The sequence below is a fragment of the Balearica regulorum genome, chromosome 5 (assembly GCF_011004875.1).
Source record: "Balearica regulorum gibbericeps isolate bBalReg1 chromosome 5, bBalReg1.pri, whole genome shotgun sequence".
NCBI classification, from domain to species: domain Eukaryota; kingdom Metazoa; phylum Chordata; class Aves; order Gruiformes; family Gruidae; genus Balearica; species Balearica regulorum.
This window is the reverse complement of record NC_046188.1, coordinates 42,449,104-42,474,266: the sequence shown is the minus strand read 5'-3', so window position 1 is coordinate 42,474,266 and position 25,163 is coordinate 42,449,104. Positions and strand designations below refer to the sequence as shown.

The 25,163-nt window shown below is 40.8% G+C and overlaps 1 protein-coding gene across 5 annotated transcripts; it reads left to right on the top strand.

Moving 5' to 3' along the window:
• The first annotated feature begins 2 nt into the window (after nt 1-2).
• CHP1 (calcineurin like EF-hand protein 1) lies at nt 3-22,136 on the top strand. 5 transcript variants are annotated; one of them, XM_075754477.1, is made up of 8 exons: nt 14-302; nt 3,272-3,480; nt 6,266-6,338; nt 13,904-13,984; nt 15,279-15,406; nt 16,263-16,324; nt 17,376-17,498; nt 18,797-22,136. In XM_075754477.1, exons 2-8 carry the CDS (start codon nt 3,291-3,293, stop codon nt 18,848-18,850), a joined length of 711 nt encoding a protein of 236 aa, XP_075610592.1. In that variant the 5' UTR covers nt 14-302; nt 3,272-3,290; the 3' UTR covers nt 18,851-22,136. The 5 variants fall into 5 exon arrangements, with proteins under 5 accessions (XP_075610593.1, XP_075610592.1, XP_075610594.1 ...); XM_075754479.1 differs by having other exon boundaries at nt 17-302; nt 3,272-3,353; XM_075754475.1 differs by lacking the exon at nt 14-302 and adding an exon at nt 1,123-1,151.
• The last annotated feature ends 3,027 nt before the right edge of the window (nt 22,137-25,163 follow it).

Sequence of the window (25,163 nt, the reverse complement as noted above, 5' to 3'; positions counted from 1 at the left end):
CATGCGCGGGGGACTCCGTCGGCGGCCGCCGGGCGGCTGAGGGGCGGGCGGCGAGGGACGGGCCGGACGCGGTGATAAGAGTCGGTGCGATCTCGCCTTCCGCTTTAGTGCAGCTGGGCGGCCGCGGTTGGGTCTGTGTCGGGGGTGGCTGTGGTACCGCCATCGCTGTTAGGCTGCGCACCTCGTCCCGGTGTGGAGCGCGGCCTTTCTCTTCCTCTCAGGCGCGGCGGCGGCGATGGGTTCCCGGGCGTCCACACTGCTGCGAGACGAGGAGATCGAGGAGATCAAGAAGGAGACGGGCTGTAAGTATGGGAGCGTGAGGTGAGGCAGGCCGGGAAGCGCTGTGGGGGCTGGGTGCCTGGAGCAGAGCAGCATCCCGTCTCTCAAGCCGGGGATGTGCCTCGGCCAGCGCCGAGCCGTGCCCGGGGCGGGGGGTAGGCAGGCGCGATCACTGCGTTCCCAGCTGGGCAGTGCCTGGTCCTGGCCGGCCCTGGGCCGGGACCCCGCTGTCCCCAGCGACTGGGGGGCGGATATGTCTCGTAGGCCTGTAGAAACCTTGGAAACGCTTTTTTGGTTCGTTCCCCCTCTGCCGGTCACCGCGCAGGAGCGGCCCTGGGGCTAGTGGAAATCCGTGGGCAACGCGTCTCCTTTGGTACTCTGCCGGTCTCCCGCTCGCTTGGGGCTGGCAGCAGCCGCCGGCTGAGGTGCTCCTTGGGCCGGCCTGAACGCGACAGGGGCCGTTGCGCGCTCTGATGTTTGCTTGGCGCACTAGAAAGCAAGAGCTGTCATCCAGCTAGCCAGGATCTGCGAGTCCCCTCGGCTCCTGGCTACGCAGGGGTTGCGGGGGAGACCTCGCGTGGGAGCCATCGCTATGGCTTAAAGAGGCGAAGATCGGCTGTACAACGGCAGCGAGATCTGAGTGGGAAGGGAGAGAAGCAGTGCTCTTGGTATCTCAGTATTGCGTTCGGTCAGAGATAACTCGCTGGATTCTGAAGAGTCGTCTGTCTCTTTCTGGTGCTGGAGCTTGTCTCCAGCAGCTGTTTTTAGCCTGAAAAAGCTCTCATTGTATAGTAATTTTTTTTCTAAATGTTATTTGTTTCATAGGCTATTGCTAAAGTTGCCTTAAGGGTATTCAGAATGAATGCTGAGTGGTATGTAAAACATAAAGGTGGTAACATGACTTGTGAAAGTTGGGTATGGTTAACTAAAAAGGTAAAAATTCCTGCACTACTCTGCAATTGGGAGAGCATTATTCAAGCTGAACTAGTGTATATAGCTACTTTACCCTATAGTACTTAATCGAATTGTTCTCCATAAGCATAAAGTACCCTAGGAAAGGTAAAACTCAGTGTTGTTAGTGTATCTGATAGAATGGCTGCCTATCCAAGAATTCTAGCAAATACTGAATGATAGTAAATGCCGGGCACCCTCCTAACTAGTTGGAGAGGAGAGGTCATAACATCATGGTATCACTTGGGTGTTTTCTCCTTCCCCCTGCCCCCAGGTAAGCAAGATCACATTTTTTTCCTGCTTATGCTTGTTTGATCTGTTCTTGCTACATGAAAAAACTTCCCTCAGTTTTCTTTCCAATAGAAATGATAGTATGTATTTGTTTTAGGTGATAGTTTATTTGTGTCAGGAAAATGAGTGGTTACAGAAAAGGAGTGGAAGAAAGTTAAGATAGTACTGGCTAGCATAATGAACAGCTGAGTGAGTTAACATAGTTTCCATGATCCTTTTTCCATCTGTCAAGGGAACCTTCTACAGGAAGGCTATGATAAACAAGGAGGAATGTCAATGTCTGCTTATCTAGCAAGAACTTACTGGGGTTTTTTCTTTTTTTCTTTTTTTTTTTCTTTTTAATCACAAAGGTAGCCTCACCTCATTTATAAAGATACTTTAAAACCCAAACCCCAGGTCTGGAATGTTCTTCCAAAAGGTTTTTCTTTTTTCCTTTTGATTTATTGCCAGTGGTGGTGTATTCCTAAAATTTTACTTACATGATAATTAAATAAATACCATTAAGATGGCTATATAGGCATTCTAAGCTATAAAACCACTCTGCTCTAGTTAACCTCTAAATACTTTTCTTATATCTTCAAAGTGGGAAGCTTAAGATTGTGATCAGTGGGTTTAAGCTTTGTGGCCTGAGGTTTGGTTAATTTTCCTGTGTTTTTATTATTCACTTCTAAAAGTAATGCCGCTTTGCTGATCAAGCATTGCTAATCTCTGACTCATGCTTGGTTGTAAGTCATCACGATGTGTCTCGTTGACTTTATCAATTTTTTTTTTTCCCCAGCCTGTAACCACAGTCTAGGAATATGATTTTCTTCTGCCTTTTATACTTTTCTAGGTAGATGGAAAATTCCACTAAGCTCTTAGCACTGTTATATGCTTCTTATAGGTGCAAATATTTATGCAAGATACGAGGTGGGGAAAAAAAAAAACCCAAACCAACAACCAACCCAAGATGCTGGTTTACTGGAGCAAAGTTCACAGGGAGAATGCTAAGTTAGTGTTACTGAGCAGAATATCCTGTGGTTTGTTAGAAACAATGCTGGTGATACTTCACCTACTAAAGAGTTTGAGAAAGTGACTTTGTAGATGTGAAACAATTTGGCAGTACTGCATGTCCATCTTGAACTGATGTTCTGGTATGTGCTCTTAAGGATTCTTTTTTTGTCATCCTTACTGTGAAACATGACTTCTTCAGTTCATCTGGGATAAGTATGAAGCACTGAACAGAACACTTTAACAATTTGATTGAGTTCCGCTATGGAATTATACAACTTTTCTTGTGTTGAATTTTTATGTAGCACAAAACTGTACAGCTAATAATACTAACATGAGTGATAAGCCATATGCTAATGTTCTTTAGCTGAACAGATTACAAAGATATCTTTTCGTGGACTTGAAGCATAGTCTTTCAAAAGCCATACAGTAACACTTAATCTCTTGAATGAAATCTAAGTTTGGATTAAAGTTTTATATTAATTTTTTTATATTGTGGTTGAAAACACTTCTTAGCATAGTAAGTTTAGAAACATCTGCAAAGGTAATTTTCCAAGAACTGGGGAATAATATCTCCACTAAAACCTCCACTTAGTGACAGAAAATCTCCATCGGGTTCTCAGTAACAGGTGCTAAGCTTGAAGTTGACAGTCCTAAATCTTATATGGCGTTATATGGAAATTGTTTGCTTTGCATATAAGCATTTTGAAATTTGAGTTTGAAAAGCCTTCAAGTAGTCCTAATTGGTTTTGTATTTCAGTAGCAACTATAAGAAACAGATGAGAGGTCCAAGATGTTGCTTGTCTGCATTCTGTTGCAAGCTTTTGGAAAGCCATTGGAATGTAACAGTGTTCAAACTATTCAGTTCACACCCTTTGTTCCCATTCTTTGAAGCAGTCTACCTAAGGATTAATAATAAACTAGTGCCCATATCAGAGCTTAGGAGAAGAAATATTTTAGTGGTAACAGGTGATGAATTTTCTGATGGGTATTTATATATTTTCTAAGTATATAAATATAATGTATTTAGATGAGTTTATGCTAATGTTTTAGACAAGAGTTTCAGAGTGTCTAATTGCAAAAAACTTTCTCGTGATTCAACAGAAGTAAAATAGAGGGTATAGCTCCTATTCTAGAGGTCTTGACTTCAACTTTTAGAAGGACCTTTGTGGGATAGCAATGTAGCTAAAATCATGTTTCAGCTAACTTTAAGGCTTAACCTTTGATTTTAAGAATCTGTCATAAATTGCAGATCTTGTTTCTGGTTCTCCTGTGGTCAGCAGGGAATGTCAAAATCTTTATTTTGCTTGAGAAAGCTCTGAAAAGTATCTAGTGATGCAGTTGTCATGAGGGATGAAAGCCAGAAAGGAAATTAGGAAAGAATACAGTGGTGGACCTGAATCACCTTCGTTTCTCATGTAGTTATGACACACTTCTTGACTAGTATGATGTTAACAAAAACATCTTTTCTCCTGTCCATAGATACATACTATTTATCACATACTAGCTGTTACGGAGGTGTTCCACAAATGGATTTGCTGACATTAGTTTGGAAATGGTAGCTGAGTAGAATTTTCATCACGCTCTTTTCTTTCCAGGGAGGAGTGGAAGTACAGGGCTTCTTATCAGAGATATTCTTTTTTCATCATCAGTTCTTGTTATTGCATATCATATGTAAAACACTAAATCAGAAATGCAGAAATTTGAAGTCTTTCAAATACTAGTGCCTGCTTTCTATGTGTGTGTTGCTTAACTTGAAATTGAGCAAGCTGCCCATCTGGTTGTAGAGAAGTTGCCTTAGGTGGAACTGAGCAAATTGCCCAACCTTATACAAAGAATGAAAGTTGCCGAGGAGACAAGGAAAGAACAAGAAAAAAAAAAAGCTGCTGGCAGGTCATCCTGAAGGAGGGAACAGTTGAACCTAAACAAATAGCCTGGAGAAAGAACAAACTGAAAAAAAAATGCCTCAGTTGTCACAGATCAGACAACTGCTGTGCAACCTGTTCCCAAATAAGTTTTAACAAGTAACAAAAGCATTGTACATATGATGGTGAAGGCTTTTAAAACAATTGAATCTGAAAATGACACTAAGTACTAGTTTAACATTGTAGAAAATCACACCTTTACTGAGTAAACGTTAAAATTCAATTCAGTCTTATTTCATATATTAACTTCTATCTGAAGAGGCTCTGAAAAGCCAAGATGTTCTGTAGGGCATTCTCTAAATGTTAAAGGAATTGCTATTCTAGATAGGTTTAACCCACTCCCATCATGGACTATTCTAAAGATGTAGATGTCTAGTATCTTGGTGTCCTGGTTTCAGCTGAGAGGGTTCATTTTCTTCACAGTAGCTAGTATGGGGCTATGTTTTGGATTTGTGCTGGAAACAGCGTTGATAATATAGAGATGTTTTTGTTATGTGGACCTGTTGTTGAGCAGTGCTTACACAGAGCCAAGGTCTTTTCTGCTTCTCGCACTGCCTTGCCAGTGGGACGGCTGGGGGTGCACAAGGAGTTGGGAGGGGACACAGACAGTACAGGTGACCCAAACTAGCAAAGGGGGTATTCCATACCATGTGACATCATGCTCAGCATAAAAGAGGGGCTAGCCGGGGAGGGGCAGCAGCAGCAGCTCCAGGATGCGTGGCTCGGGGACAGTCCGGTTTCAGGACAGGTCTGAGCGTGCGGTCTGAGTTGTACGGTCCTTGGGTGAGGAACTGCATTGTGTATCACCAGTTTCGTATACTCTGTTAAATGCTGTTTTGTTTTGTTTTGTCTTTCCCTCTCCCTTTGCTATCCTAGTAAACTGTCCTTATACCAACCCACCAGGTCTTGCCTTTTCCTTCCCATTCTCCTCCCCATCCCACTGCGGGGGGGAGGAGGAGTGAGTGAGTGGCTGCGTGGTGCTCAGCTGCTGGCTGGGGCTAAACCATGACACTTGGGTTGTGTAATATCTTGGTAATGTTGACACCATAATGCTAAACTTAATACTGGCTTTGGAATTTCTGTTTAAAATTGCAGATTTAACAAGTCTGCAATAACTTTCTGCTTGTTTTGTGTCTCAACTCCCTCTCAAACTTGTTTAGAAAAAGGCTTTTTAATTTTTAACTCATGTCCTAGAAGCCTGGAAATGACTTTAGTGAACCCCAAAATGAACAAACTGTTTAGATTCAGGCAATTCTATAAAGGAAGAAAAGTGATCAGGTGTAAAGTCTCTTTGACCACTTTCCAGATGAAAAGAAACTGAGTACACTTTCCGTCTTTAGATGGAAAAGGATAACAGGAGTAGAGATAAGCAAAAGGGAAGGAAAGATACTACAGAAGTAGTCTGCAGTGTCATGAATGATGTAAAGGTCATCTGTGGAGGCTGTGTCCAGATTATTTCTAGCCATAAAGGAATTAAAGGAAATACAGTGGAACTGTGAATCAAATATATATTTTTTTTAATTACCATTTACTGAATTGGATAACCAAAGAAGGTTAGAGACCAAAAATATAAACAAGTAGAAGGCAGAGTTAGACAAATTTTTGAAGAATAGCCTTATTTGTGTATTCTTGAATATTAAGATGCCATTTATAGCTCAAGAAGTCCCTGAACTGCTGAGTGCTATGTGCTTCCAATGTAACTTGTTTTGTGTGATTTTTTTTTTTTTTTTTTTAACATGGCTTCTGGCAAAAGCATAGCTCAGTGTAATGAGGTCTGTTCCTATGAGGAATCATTGACATGCTAATTTGTGTTTCTTCTTTTTCTTCAGTCTCCCACAGTCAAATCACCCGTTTGTACAGTCGCTTCACCAGCCTAGACAAAGGAGAAAATGGCACTCTTAGGTGGGTATTGTCACTAATTTGGCTGTCCTTGCATTGACATATATCTGTAATGGTGGCTTGCTGTTGCAGGATGCAGGTATGTTCTCCTCATATGGTGAATCACTGAGGCTATTAGAACAGGTTTTTTTCATACCTACTGTCTACATGGACATTCAAGTTTGTTCTCTTATGAAAGGTCAGGAGAAATCTGATTGTTGAACTGAGTCAAAGTGCTCTAAATACCAGTTGTCTTTACTGTAGTGCTGAAGGTTTGTAGCAGTTAATACAAGAAGGGTCAGATTTGGTTTTCAAGGTCTTGACAACAAATGTTCAGAAATGTTAAACCATGTTTTTAGATTGTTATTTCATACCTTTCTTTATATGTTGCTTCTGATAATTATTGCAAGAATGGTTCTACTATGTCTTCTTCATCCTGACTTTCATGACAAAAAGATCATTTCTATTTTTGGGAGCATGGGCTGATTGTTTTGGATGCCCAACGTCTTTCAACACTACTTTCATCTGTAAACCCTTTACTATTCTTAACTTTGCACCTCTTGTCGAACACCCACGTCTATTAGCATGCTCAAACATAAAAAGAAAGAGCTGGAACCAAGTCACTGTGACTGAACAAATGCACATTTTATTCTCTAAAGTAGTAGTGCAGGATATTCCAAGACCTTTAAAGTGTTTGTCTTCTGTCTACAGTGTGAAAACTACAGAAGTGAGCTGGTTTCTTACAGCTTAATCAATTAAATAAAGATGAGGCTTAAACTTTATCTGTAAAGCATTTTTCACTTTGATGGACTAAGTCTGCCAGAGAGAGTATTCTCAACTGGAAGGTAAATTCTAGTGGGATGATTTCCTTTTAAAATATGGCTCGGCCTGCTGTCTTTGTTCTCTAGCCTTCCCCACTCTGGTATTGTATTGTGTGTTGGTATTGGTTTGCTCTTTATTTACTGAACTAATGAAGAATTCTGATTGCATTAAATTGCTTATTACTCTTCTCTTTCAATGTTGCCTACAGATTACATTAATATTATGGAAATGTATGCAAAGAGCTGTCCATGATTGCACCAGGGTGCAATTTTGCAACCGATGTAGTTGGTCTAAGACCATCCTGCCACTGAAAGTCTGTTGCTTTTCTCTGTTGATGCTGGTGCTCAAGGCTCATCTTTGGAAACTAACCTACAGCTTTGAAAACTTCCCAAGCAAAACAACAAAAAAGGAATCTGATCAGTGTTCAGGTGGATTTTGTTCCTGTTCACCATATAGCTGCATATGCCGGAACCAGTGCACAGGGAAGCTGGAGAGAATGTGGGAAAGGGTCCTTGTTGTAGCATAGTATACGGGATCTGGCTGGGATGGAGTTAGTGTTTCATAGCAACTCTATCCCAGTCAAACCTGGTAAACATAGATTCCGGGATCACCTGGAGTTTTGTATATGATCTTGCAAAATGTGATTGTAGGATGCTTTATGAACCTATAAAAGCCAGACCTACCTATAAACCAATCTAACTGTAATACTACAATCACTGCTTAGAAGATGAAGGTGGCAAGTTGTAAGATACTCTGTCTTTGGCAGCACTGCTGGCTTACTGCAATTTCCTTTCCTGAAGGAAATATGTAGTTCCTTCTGGTGCCACAAGTTGCTGACTTCTCAGTTAACATTTAAGTAATTGGTTGTGGAGCTGTACTGTAAACAAGACCACTGAGTGATTATTTTTGGTTAAAAATACTCTCCCTCCCCTTTTGGCTTGTGTAGGTATTTTTAAGCTGACTGACTCCAGTGATTTGGATTGCGGCTGTGCTGTAAATATCTGGACTTACACAGCTGAAGGGATGACAAAATGGATTGTGGGTGCAGAAATAATTGGCTTGGGATGGGATGGGCAGGAACTTCTTAAGCCCACTCTGTCACCAAAGTCAGTATATCATATAAATTGTAGCATTGGCTAATTGGCAAGTGTGACATTCAGATCAGCTGATGATATTGTAGGTAAGGTCAATACTACTTATTGAATTACATGAATTGAATACTACTTATACTACTTATTAAATTACGTGAACAAGAACAACACGAACAGCCTCCTTAAACTTTGCATGAGGGTTTAGCTTTCACTGATGAATAAAGGTGGTGGCTGCAAGACTAGTCTAGCACAGTTTCAACCTAGCACGCATATTCCTCACCTCTTTGCTCCAACTTTAAATTCACCTATAGAGTCCAAAAAGTTTGTGTAAAACTTCAAAGTGATTGTACTCAGTTTACGTAAGAGGAGTAATTAATTAAATATGCTATGAATGTCTGTTGCATAATGCTTAGTTTCATAGTGGTATGTATCAGGAGGAGTTTGACTTTCATTGTCAATAATCACATGGCACTTGGGAAAGGAAGTGAAGTTTGTTTGGAAAATCCTAGCAGCTGTGCAAACTGGGATCCCTTAACTTGTGGTCTTGGCCGCTAACCAGAGCCTGTTCCCAAATGTGGCTTGACTTAGTGGCATTCAAATTTTGCAACCTGCAATGGCACCCACAATATGTGGGAACCATTAAGTTTAATTAATGGAAAACTACTTCCTGAAAAAAATGATGAGAGGAGAGTAAGAACTACAGCATGGAAGGTCATAGATGTTGTTTTCTGAAATACTGATCAAAGAGAACTTGCTACTATGAGACTAGCAAGATGAAGCTATCACTTGGTTACTACTGCCAAACAGTTTAGAAGGCATGTCTTCTGTTTGTTTCCTGTGAGCAATAATGATTGTTTCCGTGAGGATGACTTACACCTTTGACTTACAGATCAGACACGACAGAAATGACTAATGTGACAATGATCAGGAATAGAAATGTTAGGCAGTTCTTTATGGCATGAAATAAATCTTTAAATGTGTACCACACTTCTGAAGGAGGGGAAGAGCTGTGCTGTCCTTATCTATGTATTAAAAATGGGCAAGGTAAAGAGCACTTTGTACAGCAGATCTGGTAGATGATGATTAATCTTGGTGGTTAGAGAAGCCAGGTAGTTCATTCTGAAACTATAATCAAAAGCTGAAATGTTTCCTAGCCAAACGTTTCTATCCAGTGTACCCATGTGCAGTTTCAAGACACTTTCTTTTTAGAGTTACATAAATGAGACTTAAGAGAAGGCTATTGGAGACGAAACTTCATATGCTTTGTTTTGGCTTTTTTTTCCCCCCCTCTCCTCCTTATCCTTTAAATGACTACAGTCATGGTTACTGATCAACTCTTATAAATTCTTTAAAAGTGTAGAAAAATGTTATATTTTTCCTTAGCTTCAGTTTTCCTAAACAAAATGACTAAGCTCCCTCAGACTTGCACCATCTGAATGAAACCAGGTTGTAAAAGCCAGGACAAAACTGTTCCTTTGAATATTCTTTTGTCACCTTTGATTTCAATATTGTGACATGGTAAGTTGCCAGAACAAAAGGTTGATACCCTTGGATGTCCATAGCTCCATCTATATTGTGAAATCTGAAACATACTTGTTCTGCCTACATCCTAACTATAGGTCAGGATGAAACCAGTGTGCATGTTTTCTTTACATTTTGATTTCTAAGATGAGGAAGTTGAAGCATATGACCAGGATAAGTATGTGCTTGCTTCAGTGAGTCTCCTTGTTGGGCTGGTACTGAAGTGTACTTTTGTGTGGTGTACATCTGTTCCAAAATTTATCTAGTAGCAAGTAGCTCTAGACAGACACATATAGAACTATAAAAAGGAGATACTTGCTTAAACTGCTACTTTTGCATGTAACTTTTGCATGGAGCCTCCCACTTATGGTAGTTTCTTCTGCACTGGGGAAATGACAGGTTAAGCACTTCAGAAGTATTTTTTTTACTGTACAGCAATTGGTGTAGCTTGGGGACTGTGGGAGAAGGAAGGGAGGGCAAGTACTCTGAAAGCTGATACACGAGGAGAATAGACACACTGAGCTGTTTATGCATATCTCATGGTTACGAAAGCTGTTCACAAGATGGTGTCTCCTGGAGAACTTCAGAAAGCCTCTGGTCCTGAGAGAAGGGTACCAAGAGCTAGTTGGGCTATCTCTTGATCTTTGTCAGAGAATTGAATCATCTCAGTCCGGAAACGTGTAAGGCTTGTTCTTACCAGTTCAAACTGATATTGCAAGATGTCAGAGTAAAACAAAAAAGCTAGCTCTCTTAGCATGGAATTCTTTACCTTTGCTTAAGAAAATGCAAAGGATTTTTAGCTTTATGTAAAACAGACAAGACAGGCAGGGTATGGGTTAGATCAAAAAATTACAGGGTACTAGAATAGTCTATACTTCCATCCTTGACCATGCTTTATTCATACTGCTTCTCTCCCCCCCATCGCTCATATAATTATCACCTTTACTTTTAGTGTACTTCTTGGCCTAATATTTATAAACCAATTACTCCTCTGATAGTTAAGCAACTTTTAAAATTTGTGTAGAGCTTGTGTAAGGATGAAGTTAGATGAGATGGCTGACAGCCACGAAAGAAGAGAATGTCCATCCTCTTTCCCTGTCATTTCTCCAGGCTCCCAGCACCTCTGTCAGCCATAGTGCTGTTAGATTTTTGAAGTTAACTGCTTCAAATTGCTAATTCAACAGAATGATAATGGGGAGGATGGAGAGGAAGAAGGTGGGGAGCTTTTTTGGGGGTTAGTGAGATATATTAGGCCACCAAAAGGTTTGATGAATGTCAAAGCTAATGTTAGTAAGGGAGGGAACAATGAAACCTCTTCAATAGTAACCTGTTAAATCTGTTTGACCATCTTGCATGATACGCCTTACTTCTTTCAGTTAGTTCCCTTTTTTCAAGTAATTTCTTGTTACCTATATGCTGTAGACATTTTTCTTTTCCTCTGCCACTTCTGTTTCATGTATGCTTTTTCTTTCCATTGTTTTACTTTCCCTCAGCTCTAGATAGCCCTACCCTCCTCATACCTGTTGAGGGAACAGTACTCTGTTACTATCTAGAAGCAAAAGAACAATGAACAACCAGAAATAATAGAAGAAGAAAAAGGATCTAGTAGGTTTCTTGCAGCCTTTGGGTAAGCCAGAACCGCCTTTGCGGTAGGGATCTGCTATGTGCCTTGGAGGATATACTCATGCTTAGAAATGTTGTCTTACTTTGCAGTAGGAAATTCGTACATTCTGAGTATGTCTAAGTGTGAATGCACTGGCATATATATTAAATGTTTGGCCTGCATGATAACATGCAGTTAAAGGTTGCTTTGCATGTTATGTTTAAGCAGGAATTTAATAGAAGCCAGCTTCCTGGAACAATATGTTAGAAGAACCTTGTTGCTATGGCACATGAATACAGAAGAAGTAGAGGGCATCAGATTTCCTGTAAGCTCCAGCCTCAGCCAGGTGAATTTGGACCCTAGCAACTGCAGGAAGCCTTAGTTTATAAAGTAGAGAATAACTTACCTCATGCATTCATTTACTTTTATGGCTGTTACAGCTATTTCAGTTATAACATTCACTTAGTAATGTGCTCTTAATAAGCAAAAATGGTCTACTGCGATGCTGATAATGACAGGACAAATAGATTTGAAACCTGGGGAGTTATTAGTGGTTAATTGTTAATCTCCTGTTAGAAAGCAGAACAACTGGAGACTGAAATGACAAGTGTAAATTCAGCTTCAATACTAAGAAATAGTGATACGCAAGAAAATTATGAAGCGTTAGGATTTTGCTCTAAACAGAAGGGAGGGTAGTTGCTGCTTTTGTCTTGTAAATGTTAGCCTTGACACTGGAGTCCTATTGTTAAAATGCTGTTACTAGGACAGGTTTTCCACATCACTGCATCTCCTGCCTAAATCACTAATGCATACTTTGCCCTTCAGCTATAGCTTAAAATGCAGCAGTCCTGAAGGGTCTGGTAACAAGTTGATCATGTTATACAGTTGTTAACTTTGCCTGTTAAAAATAACTCAGACCTGCTCAGAGCAGAAGTTTGCTGGGATAGCTTAAAATCTGGTCAGGTCACTCTATGAGAAGGTCGAACAGTTTAACCATGTTGTAACAGATATATTTTAACTGGGACTCTTAACAGTGCTGTGGTGTGACTGGGTGCAAGGAGTGCTTTTAGAATGCACTTAAAACTAGAATGTCTTGCTTCTGTTCCTTTCCCCTAGACTAGTAATAAAGTTAACCAATTCCTTTTACCCCTTTCTTTAAGATCACAATATTATAAAAGGCCAGTATACTTAACACAGACTGAGATTATTTTACTTTAGTCTGCCAGTTATTTGGTGTAATGACATCATGAATTAAACCTTGTTGCTTATTCATTTAGTGAGCGTAGTATTCAAAAGTAGCAAACATTTAGTAACCAAGTTTGAGACTTTGACCCAAACTTCAAAACCAGCAGGACTGCATTTGACTTGAAGAGAATTGCCAGTATTTCTGGAGACTGGGCAGGAAGTGTCAAGTTCTACATCCAGACAGAATAGATTTTTTACAGTCTTACCCTATTGGTGTTATCTTTGCAATTTAAAACCTGAATGATTATGGAGTACATCTTTTACTAGCTGATAAATTGCTGTGCTCTGTTGTTGTCAGGGAGGGGACAAAAGAAAAAACCCACCAGAAATACCCAAAACCAAACCTGTTCACTGAAGTATTCACTAAGGTGTCTGCCTGGGTCACACCAAGATTATCCCTCTTTCCTGTCAGTGACATTTTATTAGGTTGAAAGAAAAGAAAAATTTATCAGTGCAACTCTAAAAATAGAATGAACCCTGTGTTCCTGTCATACTGATCTAAGATACGTTTAGATCAGTACAGCTCATGATGCCTTCCAGATCATAAAAATCTATAACAATGTAAGCATAGCTATGCTTATGCTATACTGTGTACATGTTAACTGTGAGCAGAAAGGGGAATGGCTGGCAAGAGCAGTGAGTATTTCCAGTGTACTGGTGAAGTTACATTTGGCATGCAAGCCCCTGTCAAAGCCTAAATGTCCTACTTTAAAATAGGAGTGTTGCTTGATTGAAGCTAAAAGAATCTGAAATTTGGCATTTATAATAATGTATAAAGTTGCATAAACAACAAAAAAATTCTCTTGGAATATGCAGATCACCTATGATATGTTTGGAGGAGTATATTGTCCCAGAATCTGGAATGGGGTAGTCTGTAAAAATCATGCCAACTCAAATGATTCAGTAGGAATATAAATATTTATTTTAAAAAAAGTTTTCGTTTTGAAGCCATATTTTCCTTCAAAGTGAATTCAGAAGCTTTCCTTTCCTTAAATTGCAAACTGGTCAGTATTCTTACAGGAAGGTTTCTAGCACAAACAATGTTAGCATCTGAGAAGTGCTGTTAACATGATAAATGAACACTGCTAGTCTAAAATGTAATACAGGCTTGGCATTGTCTTTTGCTTTGCTTTGTGCCATTAGTCATAGTGCAAACATGATTTGAAGAGTTACATTTTAAAAACCACCAAGTATCTTGCTGCAGAAATAGAACCCAACAGATGATTTACTGTGAATTCTTTTTTAAGCAACTTTTTCTCCTCTAACTTCAACTTTATGTAGACTTCTTGTGTTCTTGCTTTACTTAGCCGTGAAGACTTCCAGCGGATTCCAGAGCTTGCCATCAATCCACTGGGAGACAGAATTATCAATGCCTTCTTTCCAGAAGGGTGAGTTCCAATGGACTGAATTTGTAAGTAGGCACAAAATTTGGTTTGTCAGCAGTTCTGATACAAGTGAAATGCTGATAATAAAAGCACAGAATTTGAATTTACTAATAATTGAACACCTCAAAATTGTCATGAATTGTGCGTGGGTACATTGTTTCCTCAGCATATTTTCATTCTGTAATGAGAAATACTTCACAACCTTAAAGTTTTGTGTGCTTTGTTCACTGACAAACTCAGGCTTCATGTCACAGTTTTCTACTCTTCTTGCTATGCTGTTGAACACTCCTAAAGAAAGTCAAGGGCATGTATGGACTTTGGTTCTTAAAGCAAACTTATAGCAATACTATTTTATGCTAAGTAGTATGGCAATTAACTAATTCAGTCTTGTTTTTCACCTTGTAGCCTCTCAGTGTACCTTTGTTATTAGATCAGCTTTTTTGTATGGTTGGTCGATTTTATTTTTTGATCGCATTTAAGACATAGCTTGTGGCACTTCTAACATAAATCCAAAGAGACTATTTGCAGTACTGTCTCTTCATTATACCTCTCTAGATTGTTCTATAGAATCTGCTCCTGTCCTTGAACAAATTTGTCATTACTGATTGATGAAGATCGGATTGTCTAATCAAGTTGTAATATCAGCTAATACCAGGCAGGGTTTCCTGACTAGAAAGCAGGAGTCCTGGAAAGCACTTACGTAGCTGGTTCCCGCAGAACCTCTAGAGAAGAGAGCTGTTTGTCAGAGAGCAGTGAGCGAAGGGTGACAGCAAAGCTGGCAGGGGCGATATACTTGCTAACAAAGGGCACAGCACCTGAACAAGAAAACCAGGGCAGGTCCAGTGACTGTTCTCACATCAGCCAACAGTCCAGTGGTTGCCAGACAAGTTGACAGTGGTCAATCCCTTGGGTCAATCCAGGGAATCGGTGTTCAGATTAGCAAGATACATTGCCACACTCAGGCATAGCTGCAGGACAGCTCAGGCAAGGGCCGAGGATGAGGGCTTGAGTTTAAATAGAGCTTGCAGGCAAGGGGAGGGGAGCCCTCAACAAGACTTCTCACGGGTTTTTTGTTTTTTTTTTTGTTTTAAACACATCATACTTCACAACAGCATGATCCCAGGTTGCAACTGCGCTGTATCAGAGCTGGGTTTGAGCATAGGTGGCCAAACTCTGCTGGGGAGGTGGGAGTGGAGTCTGTGTGGTCTTGATGCTTTAGACTTTCATACCTTTCTTTACTGAAATAAAGAACCTGTATAAGCTATGCTAAAACTGACCTGCTGAAATGCTTGTGCAGAGAGGACCAGGTGAATTTCCGTGGATTCATGAGGACACTAGCCCACTTCCGACCCATAGAAGATAATGAAAAGAGCAAAGACCAGAATGGACCAGAACCACTGAACAGCCGAAGTAACAAGCTCCACTGTAAGTAATGTGAACCTTCTTTTTCTTTTTTTGTTTTTCTGGGAAGGAAGTGAAGGGGCTTGGGGTCTTCTGTACAGTCATTCCCTGTGGAATGATATCCTCCTAATACCTGACCTTTTTAAATTAACTTGCAAGCTTACCTGTTCAGAATGTCAATGATTGACCCATTCTGTATTAGAATTCGGTGGAATTGTTTGAATCTTGAATAATGTATATGCTTTTCCAAATGTCTCAACAGGACTGTTTCAAAATTGTTTACATCCAAAGTTATTTCAGATTTAGAAACTACATCCTGTACATGAATGAGCTTTTCTGCTTCTTTCTCCAGTCTTTCATACAATATAGTGCTTTTTTCTCACCTTCAGCTGAGTACTTTCTTGAGTATTTGGACATCTGCCCACAAGAGCGGAATGCTCTTGCTTGCTAATCTAAGTTGGCAACACTCCTCAGAGCACTTAAAACTTCTGTCATATCTCATCCAGAATATAGTCAGAGTGAATGCGTAATGTCAAAAATGGTTGGCTCAGAAGTTAAAGGATTGAATGTATCTTAGTGGTAATTACACTTCTATGACTCAGGCTTTTGAAGAAATACCTCTGCAAGCAGAGTGCCTCTGAAATTACTCATACTGAGTAGTTAAGATTTTTTTCATTTCTGGGCAATAATGTTATTCCTGTATGCAGTAATAACACTATTATGGAATGGAACATGAAGTCTATGGTGAATTAAAATTCTAAGCTAATTCTCTTTAAAATGATTTATGAATACTTACTATTTTTTTTATTAGATACATATATTGTTATGAAGAAAAATAATGACACTTGAATTAAACTGCTCATTCTTTTCTTCCTTGTAGTTGCTTTTCGGCTATATGATCTAGATAAAGATGACAAGATTTCCAGAGATGAGCTTCTTCAGGTAAATAGCACAGGGTTGCTTTGAATGACTCCTTTGTGACCTTCTCTGACTTCACACCCATTTAGAATGAAGACAGGAGTTACAACAGTCTTCTCAAAAGAACTCCTGAAGGAATTTGGTGGCTAATTGCTTCTCTGGTTTAAAGCTTTAGATATGGTATGAGACTTTAATCTGATTTGATAGCCCAGGCTGTCCTATCAGACTGGGAATGCTAGATTCAGATTTAAAGCAGAGTGTTACGCTAAGCAGATCTTATTGGAAATTATACCTAAATATCCAAGAAATACACTAAGCCCCTTAAGAACTACCTTCTGTAACTTTCAAAGGTGCTTTTAACAGGACTTCACAGGGACAAGCCATGAGGTGGATTAGGTTGTTTGATCCTCTGTGCATCCTCTCAACAGAGCAAAACTTCTTGAAATTGCAGCAAAGGTAATCAAAGTTCATCAGTGCTGCATATATATGGAACTAGGCTTGAGCTAGGAGTAATTACATACTACTAATCCTGTGAAGTAGACATGGCAATTTGTGGTTCCTGATGTAGGACAAGGATTTGCTTTTGACCGAAACTGCCCTCTTCTATCTGCACAGAAAATGCTTTACTAACTGTAGAGTAATGGCAGTTATCATTTGACCATATACTTACAAGATTCCTGTAGGCAACTATCTCAGACAGCAGATATTCAATCAAATGTTGGTAAGTTTTGTGGGGAAAAAAATAGAAAGCATTGGAACAAAAATTACTCATTCCTAGTTCCAAAAGCTTTCTCGTACTTCTACCACTTCCTGCTGCCTAGTGGAAAAGCAAGATTCTTTGTCAAAGGTGGCTGCAAAAGGAAGCTGTCTTTCCTGAAAGCCTTGATGTACAAACAGAAGTCTGTCTAGAAATTACTTCCATGGAAATCCTCCAGGGTTGTTGTTGTATGGTGTTATTTTGACAGTATAGATGAGAGAAACAGCACTAAGAATACTTCTGTTCTTATATTGATAATGGTTATTTTGTTTTCTTATTTAAAAAAAAATAAAATCTAGGGACTTCTGTATGTTACAGGTATTACGGATGATGGTTGGTGTAAACATTTCAGATGAGCAGCTGGGCAGCATTGCTGACAGGACAATCCAGGAAGCTGATCAAGATGGAGATAGTGCCATCTCCTTTGCAGAGTTTGTAAAGGTTGGTAAACTACATTTTTAACAACTAGATGAAACTGCTCAGTAATGGGCAAGTCATTCAGACTTAAATGCAAATGGAAACAGAGAGGAAGTCGTTCAAATAGGCCTGCCTGTATTTGGGCAAAGCTAGCTCTTTTTCTTTCCTTATCAGAACTTTTTTTTTTTATACTGTCATGGTACTAATAATTAGTCCATATGTTTCTTCATACTCTTACATAAGCTAGAGCACTGAATATACTGCAGAATTTTCACTTTTTTCTCTTGCAACCACTTCTTTCTACACAAGTAGTCTGACTAGCACAGTTACAACAGAGTAATTCTTCTGCTGTAATTGTGCTGATCAGTTTTCACTTGTAGATTTTTACACATTAGCCACACAACTAATACCAGTATTCAAGTTCCTAGCTCTAGTCCTTTGAATAACATCTTTTTGTTAGTCAGAAATAGGGAATAGTAAAGAGCCATTATATAATCAGTGGAGAAAGCTGTCCTATAGCAGAAGAATTTCAACTACATAATGAGATGGTATTGATGAGAGGAGCCAGGCTCGTCTTGGAGGTGGACAAAGACAGGACAAGAGGCAACAGAAACAAGTTGCAACATGGGAAATTCTGGTTAGCTATAAGGAAAACTTTTTACCATGAGGATGATCATAGGTGCTGAAGATGGTAGAACCTCCTTCCTTGGAGATACTTAAAATTTAACTGGACATGGCCCTGATCTAGCTGGCCCTGCTGTAAGCAGGAATTGAGGGAGTTGGACTAAAGACCTCCAGACGTCTCTTCAAATGTTAATTATTCTGATCTTGGAACCCTAAAGTCTACTGCATGAAACAGGCTGAGCACACTGTCTTTGTACCTCAGTGTTAATAGCAATTCAGTGAGTGAAGTTGCCACCCCAGTGTTACAATGATGTGTTAGTGATGTTGTGGTCTTCATTTTAGCTCTTCAGTGACTGTTCATGTCCCTTCCTATACTTGGTTCTCCCTTCTGTTTCCTGGCTGTACATTCCCACACAATCTAATTTTGGGAATCCAAGCCTTTCTGGGCTCTTGGCAGACTGAAACTGCATTAGTTATGTTTTGATTGACAGCCTTCTTCCAGCTTTAATGGCTGAAGTTTCTTTCCTTGGAAGGACCTTAGTCCAGAATGAAAAATAGCAGTCTATAGATGAAAGACCAGCATGCCAAACTGAAGACATCTCATGTTCCTGCCCACTTCCTCTGTACTAGCGTAAGAAACATTGTAGGAGAGAAGTATGTACAGTAACTTAAGTAGCTGTTTCTGAATTTTATTGCAGGTTTTGGAGAAGGTGGATGTAGAGCAGAAAATGAGCATTCGCTTTCTTCACTGATGGATGGAGAACCTATTCCTTTGTACCCCTACTGTATAATGAATAGAACTTCATTTTCTCCTTAGCACCTTCCCCCAGAGCATTGCTACTGGTGCATATACAATACATCTCCAACCCCTCTCTGATTTGTTCTACCAATGTGAACATTCCCTGTACATCAGGAACAAAGGGAAATGGCTGCCATGCAACTTGGAAAGGAGCAATTTTTTTAAAAATCTTTTCCTTCCATTTTTTTTACCCTTTCTCCCTTGTCTCCTTCTGCACTGCTGTTTCAGCAAAAATGTCTCTCCATACGTACTGCTGTTTAATCTACAAACTGATTCTTCTGAGCTCTGAATTTGAGAATGGAAAAACGGGAACATGCCACAGAAGCGCCCTCTGAAACACTTTGGAGAAAAGCATCTACTCAAATACTAGGTGCAGTGATTCACTTTTGCTTCCAGTAGCAACACCACATTACAGCTGCCTTTTTTTTTTTTCTTTCCCATTTCGCTTTTTACATGCAGATTTGTTTCTTGGCTGCTTCCAAATCTGCCTTTTACTTGAGGACTTCTCAATTTCTATGGCTTCATTGTACAACTAACACTGAATGCATGATGATAGCCTACAGTACTTTAAAGTACTGTGAACAGTTTTTATTCTTTGTGGGATGAATTCACAGGGACAATAGGAGAATCTGTGGTGGAGATGGGCTGCAGTGTCCTCAAAAGGAAGAGGAATTCTGCACTAAGTCACTTAAATTGTTCCAGTAGCAGATGCAGAAACTTGTTTCTTTCCACTGAGTAGCTTGCAGGCTTGACAGCCAGTGGACCATGAAGTGCCCTCTCCAGTTTGCTTTGCTCTAGGATACCTCATCTCATTGGGGTGGTTTTGCCTCTGAAAGTGTAAACTTGTTTACCAGTGTACATAATGCAAGAAAACTAGTCATGCCAAAATCTGGATTTGCAGTTCTGTCACTGCCCCCTGGTAATAGTGTCATGAAAGTACTGATTTTTATTTTTATTTTCTCAGTCATAGTGGCCTGGATAATCAGTAATTATTCACATTTTCCAGTATGGAAGTCCTGGTCTGTTAGATTTGTGTTGAGGGTGGAAGCTGTATTTATGAAAGCTCTGGCATAAGAATATAATTTGGAGAAGCACAGATTATCCCAAATATTTCAGAACATATTTCTGTGCAAATCCCTTTGCAAATGTAAGATGATTAATTCCATTAATATAATGCTGATAAATTTAAGAAATCAAAATCACTGAAGGTTCAATAGTAACATAATTTTCTGTGGCTAGATTGGCAAATGATCTCATCTAGTTCAGCTGGAGCATCCTACAGCCTGGGAGGTCCTTCCAGTAAAACCAAAAAACCCTGGGAGCTTCTTTATTGAAGAATCAGTGTTATAACTGCTTCTTTATGTCATGTGTTAACATTTCTATAAATACTTACCAGTCTCAAACTACTCTCAAATGTGCATTTCCTTTTTTCTCAGTTCCTTTAATCATCACTTGTGTTAAACAATAACATGCAAGTCTCTGAAGGATTTTTGATGTGTTTTAAATTAAGGAATTGCAAAGTGAAATCTTGCACTTCATTGTCTTGCAGAGTGCAGCACAATTCCAGAAAGAAATGTAAATTAAAAACCTCTATTCTGTATGAGAAAGAAACACTAAAGTTTTATGACCGTGTCATGTAAAATAGGAATGTAACAATGTTTAAAGATTGAAAAGTAACAAAAAAAAAGAGTGTTTGTAGGCTTTGTGATCTGCTTAAAAAAAGTCGGTGTTGCTCTTTTCTGGCTATATAGTTGTAACCTACAGTTGTGCCTTATTGTCCCAGTGAGACTGGATATTGTATTTATCAATCCATAAATAAACCTTCCACTGTATAAAGAAAATGCAAAACTATTCCTGTATGGTAATTGGCTATCCTTTAATGACTGGAAAAAATTAAATACCAGTAGAATGGTGCTAGCAGGCCTTGTGGATCAATTTCTTACAACTGAGCTTGTTTTCAGAGTATTAACAATCCTTTATTCTGCTGGTAGAGTGGAGGAAACTAGTGTAAAACATGAGCTCTAGAAGAGGACGCCCATGCATAATACTGCACTATGAATTCCATAACATGAGCTTTACAGCTCTCCTGGTTCCAACCCAGGCTTCCCCCCCCACCCCCCAGTGTTGTAGCCTTGTTCTAATTAAAGGGCATATAATACCAATACTGGTTTGTGACATCTGCTCTTATAAGCCCTGGCCTTAGATATCAGGTATTTTTGCTAATGTGCTTTAAGGTGAACACACACACTCTTAACAGGTGCACAGCAAAGAAACTCCACAACCAAAACAATGACCAACTAACCCTCCTCCAATAAACAAAAAAAACTCCCATCTATCAGAATCTAACTTTGCTGTTTGCTGCATAAATCATGTGGAAGCCACTGAGTATCTTATTCAGTGTTCTGAAATCTGTATGTTAAACATGTAACTTAAAAGGTATTAGACAGTAAGAGAAGGAGTTTTGGAGAGCTGAGATCTTAAATTTATGTTTAAATTTAAATTGTTCAAAACTAAGCTGTACTGGTACAAGCAGATTTCCACAAAAGTAGTATTTTTAGCATACCCAACTGCTTGTAGAAATTATCTTAAGACTTCTTGAAAACAAAGGTCATCTGTGAAGGTTACTGTCTGGAAGAGGGATAAGATCAGCTCAAAGGCAGAGCTACTTAATATTTCCTCTTTGTCTTTTGAAAAAAGCAGTATAAGGGATAGGTATTTAAATACAAATGAACCATTTTCCAATCTACTGGCAAATAGGAAGTGAAGTCTATTTTCAAATCTGCAGACTCAGGTTTGTTATGTTGAGAATCTCTGGATGACTGGCTGCAGAAATCTATGATTACAATTAGTTTGCATTAACTCGTTAGAATATTATGAAGATTACAGAAAGTGGAAATGGGTTTGATAGCTAATCGATACTAAAAGGTGGCAAATGAGTTGACTTAAATAGCTGTAGGCCCATTAGCTTGGCATGGAGTCTGGGCAACACAAAAGAATCTGAACATAGGATTCAGCTCATGAAAAGCAGGAGTAAAAATAATGTTAGTTTCCATAACTTTACAATGGAAAATTACTTTAAAAGTCTGCTTTCAGTTCTTTGAAACTACAGCTTTGGATGTAAATAGTGTGTAGATATAACATTTAAGTTGGCAGAAGGGTTTCATTTAAGCTGACAATCTGCATTGAAACACTACGTAGTAGAAAACTGTGCATTAAATGGATTAAGATTTCAACTGAAATGGCTTGTAGTAGTTGTCTGTGATGAATCACGGTTAAATGGGGGTGTTTCTGCAGAGTTTTCTGAATGGGTAAGTACTCCTCTTCACACTATTCAATACATTCACCCGTCAGCTTGAAGTGTAAAATTACCTCTACTTAAAAAAAAAAAAAATAAAATAATAATTCTGCAGATGACACAAGAACTGGCAGAATGACTAAAGGTAGTCATTCCGAGCGATCCCGATCACTTGGGGAGCGCGGCCCGCGCAGGCGGCTGTGCTGGCTCCGCCGGGCTGTCACACAGGCAGCCTGCTGCGCGGTCAAATGGAGGACGAGGGAGCGGCAGCAGCGCCCCGAGCGCTCGGCAACGGTCGGTAACGGTCCCGCCGGGGGCTCTTCAGAGGAATCTCCGGCCGAGCGGAAGGGGGTGATCCGGAGCCCCCGTGACGGCCACACGGACCCGCTCTCCACGCCTCGGGCGCCGGCCTGCACGGCAGGGTCGGGGCGGGCTGCGGTCGGCACCGTAGTTCGAGGCGGGTGGTGGCACGGCTGCCGGAATGGGTCCCCCCGCCCCATTCCCTCATGGGCCAGGCGGATGGCCGGGGCACCGCACTCCACGGGTGGTGGGAACGGGCGTTCCCGCCGCCGACGCGACTCCCCCACCCAGTTCGCGAGCAGCTCCTTTAAATTCTTGTGGAGGTCATCGAAGGATTCGCCCCACGCCAGCCCTGCTCGCGCGGCTTGAGCCAATCCTTTTCCAAGCGTCTGCCCTCCCCGGGGCCAATGAGAAAGGAAAGCCTAGGAGGCGGGAGAGCAGTCTCCGTGATGGACGGCGTTGGTGACCAATCATCGCCAAAACTGGACGGCTGATGCATATGAACGACACCCAATAGGCTTACGGCCGAGTGGGCGGGCCCGGCGTCTCCGGGCGCTGCGAGCCCCCCGCCGGGTGGCCGAGGTAAGGAGGGGAAGATGGCGGAGTGAGAGGAAGTGGCGGAGAGGCTGGGGCCGGCCGCGGCCCCGCGGCCTCGGCCGCGCTCAGGTGAGTGCGGGTGGGAACAACGGCTTCCGACGCGGGACCCCACCCAGCCTGGTACCTGGTGCCCCGGTCCCTGATTGGGCTGGGCCCGGGCGCCCGCGCACCCGCCTCCCCGTCCTGTTCCGTGATTGGGCTGGGCCCGGGCATGTTCGTGCCCGCCGCTTCCTGAGGCGCCCTCCGCCCGCCGCCCCGGGCCGGATCGGGCCGAACTGGCGAGCGCGACCGGGCGACTCCTCGCTCGCCTCAGTCGGTAGCGCGGTCTCCGCGCTAGGGTGGCCTCGAGTGGGAGTTTGGGTTGGGTTGGTGTCGGTGTCCGTGTGGTGACGGCCGGCTCCCCCCGGGGACACCTGCGGTGGCGCGGGTGAGGGGTGAGAACCGGGCCCGTTCGACCCACCCGCCGCCCTGAAAAGTCTGAGTAACTTCGGAGCTGGCGGCCAGGGCGTGCCGCAGCTCGGCAGGAGCGGGCGGGCGGGCGGGCAGCGGTACCGGGCTGCAGCAGATGGCTGGGAGGGAGAGCCTGTTTCCTGCACAGCAATACCCTACAGCCCAGTTAGGAACAGCAGAGAACGCGCTTTCGGTGAACAGCTGCAGCTGACAGCGTACGTGGAGAAGAGGAATCAAAATGTATCATCCGAAATTGGTCTTTTCATCTCCGACTACAAAAATAGCACCGATTATAGTTACACTTCTGTTAGCATTGTTATTCATGGAATCTGTGTGCTAGATGGATTTTGCTAATCTGCTGATCTGAACAGTTATATCCTTTTCTGATGTCTTTATGTCATACTGACACAGGAGTGCACAAAGGGGATGGCTTCCGAGTGATTTGACAAAACCAGAACGTACAAGTAATCTACAGTGGAAAATAAGTTTTATGGAGAGTGGGGAGATTATATTGGAGAGAGTGGAATTGATTGTGACATTATGAATTCATGTGATTGTTGTTAATAAAGTGAAAAGGACTTCACACATGATGAAACGTGAAACTATAACTAAAAACACTATCTCTCCTTTCCATGTTAGTAACGTGCAGGTCAAGTGTGCCCTAATTTTTTTCAAAATTATTGGAGGTATTTTGTACTCTAGAATGGTACTTTATTAAATGTAAAAAAAAAAAGGGGGGGACGACTTCTTACTGAAAGCAAAAGGATTACTGTCACTAGCATGACATTCCTTATGTTCTATATTTGATAACAATTGTTCAAATCTTGAGTTTGTCATAGAATTCTAAGCGACTGCATTTTCAATGTGTATGTCAGGTAAAAGTAAAAAAAATTCAAGTGGTTAAATGAGAAGCACAGCTTTAGATCTTATGGAGATGTGGCATGTTATCTTACGTGATCTAATAATGAACTAGTTGTTTGTAACTGGTGAAGTAACTCAATATGACAAGTGTGTTTGTCACAAATAGTTCTGAAAGCAGTAGCTGCTATGAGAAAAATTTCCTAAGGAACATTTTGCCAATTTCATGTGCTGTATTATTCACATAGTAACAGTAATAGCAGCTTATGAGCAACATAACATTAAGGCACAGTATGCTGCTACTGATGAATGTTCCTACGTATACATGTCTATTTATGAATTGTTAAAATAGGCCAGGGGATTTGCCTTTGCATATTACATATAAAGATAATTCTGCTTTATATTACAGTTAAAGGAACAAAAACTAATCAACTTTCTTTCATGTTAAGTTGTACGCTATTTTAGCAATAAGTAAATTGATTTGGATTAATGTTTATTCTTAATTGCTTTGAATGCACAAGAGCTGTGAGAAGTAGTATCTTAAAAAAAAAAAAAAAGAAATCAGAGTTTTCTGTTGCCCAGGTACATGACAAAGCAACTATATGCACTGTGCTATCATATTGCCCACGTGAGCAAGACTGCACAAACAGGTTATGCATCTTATGATGGCGACCTGTCATTCAGGGGTGTCAAAAAATCATGGGCTAACTAAGGCTAAAAATTCTGATAAGAGTCTGTGAAGAGTGTGGAGTCTCTCTTGAACAAC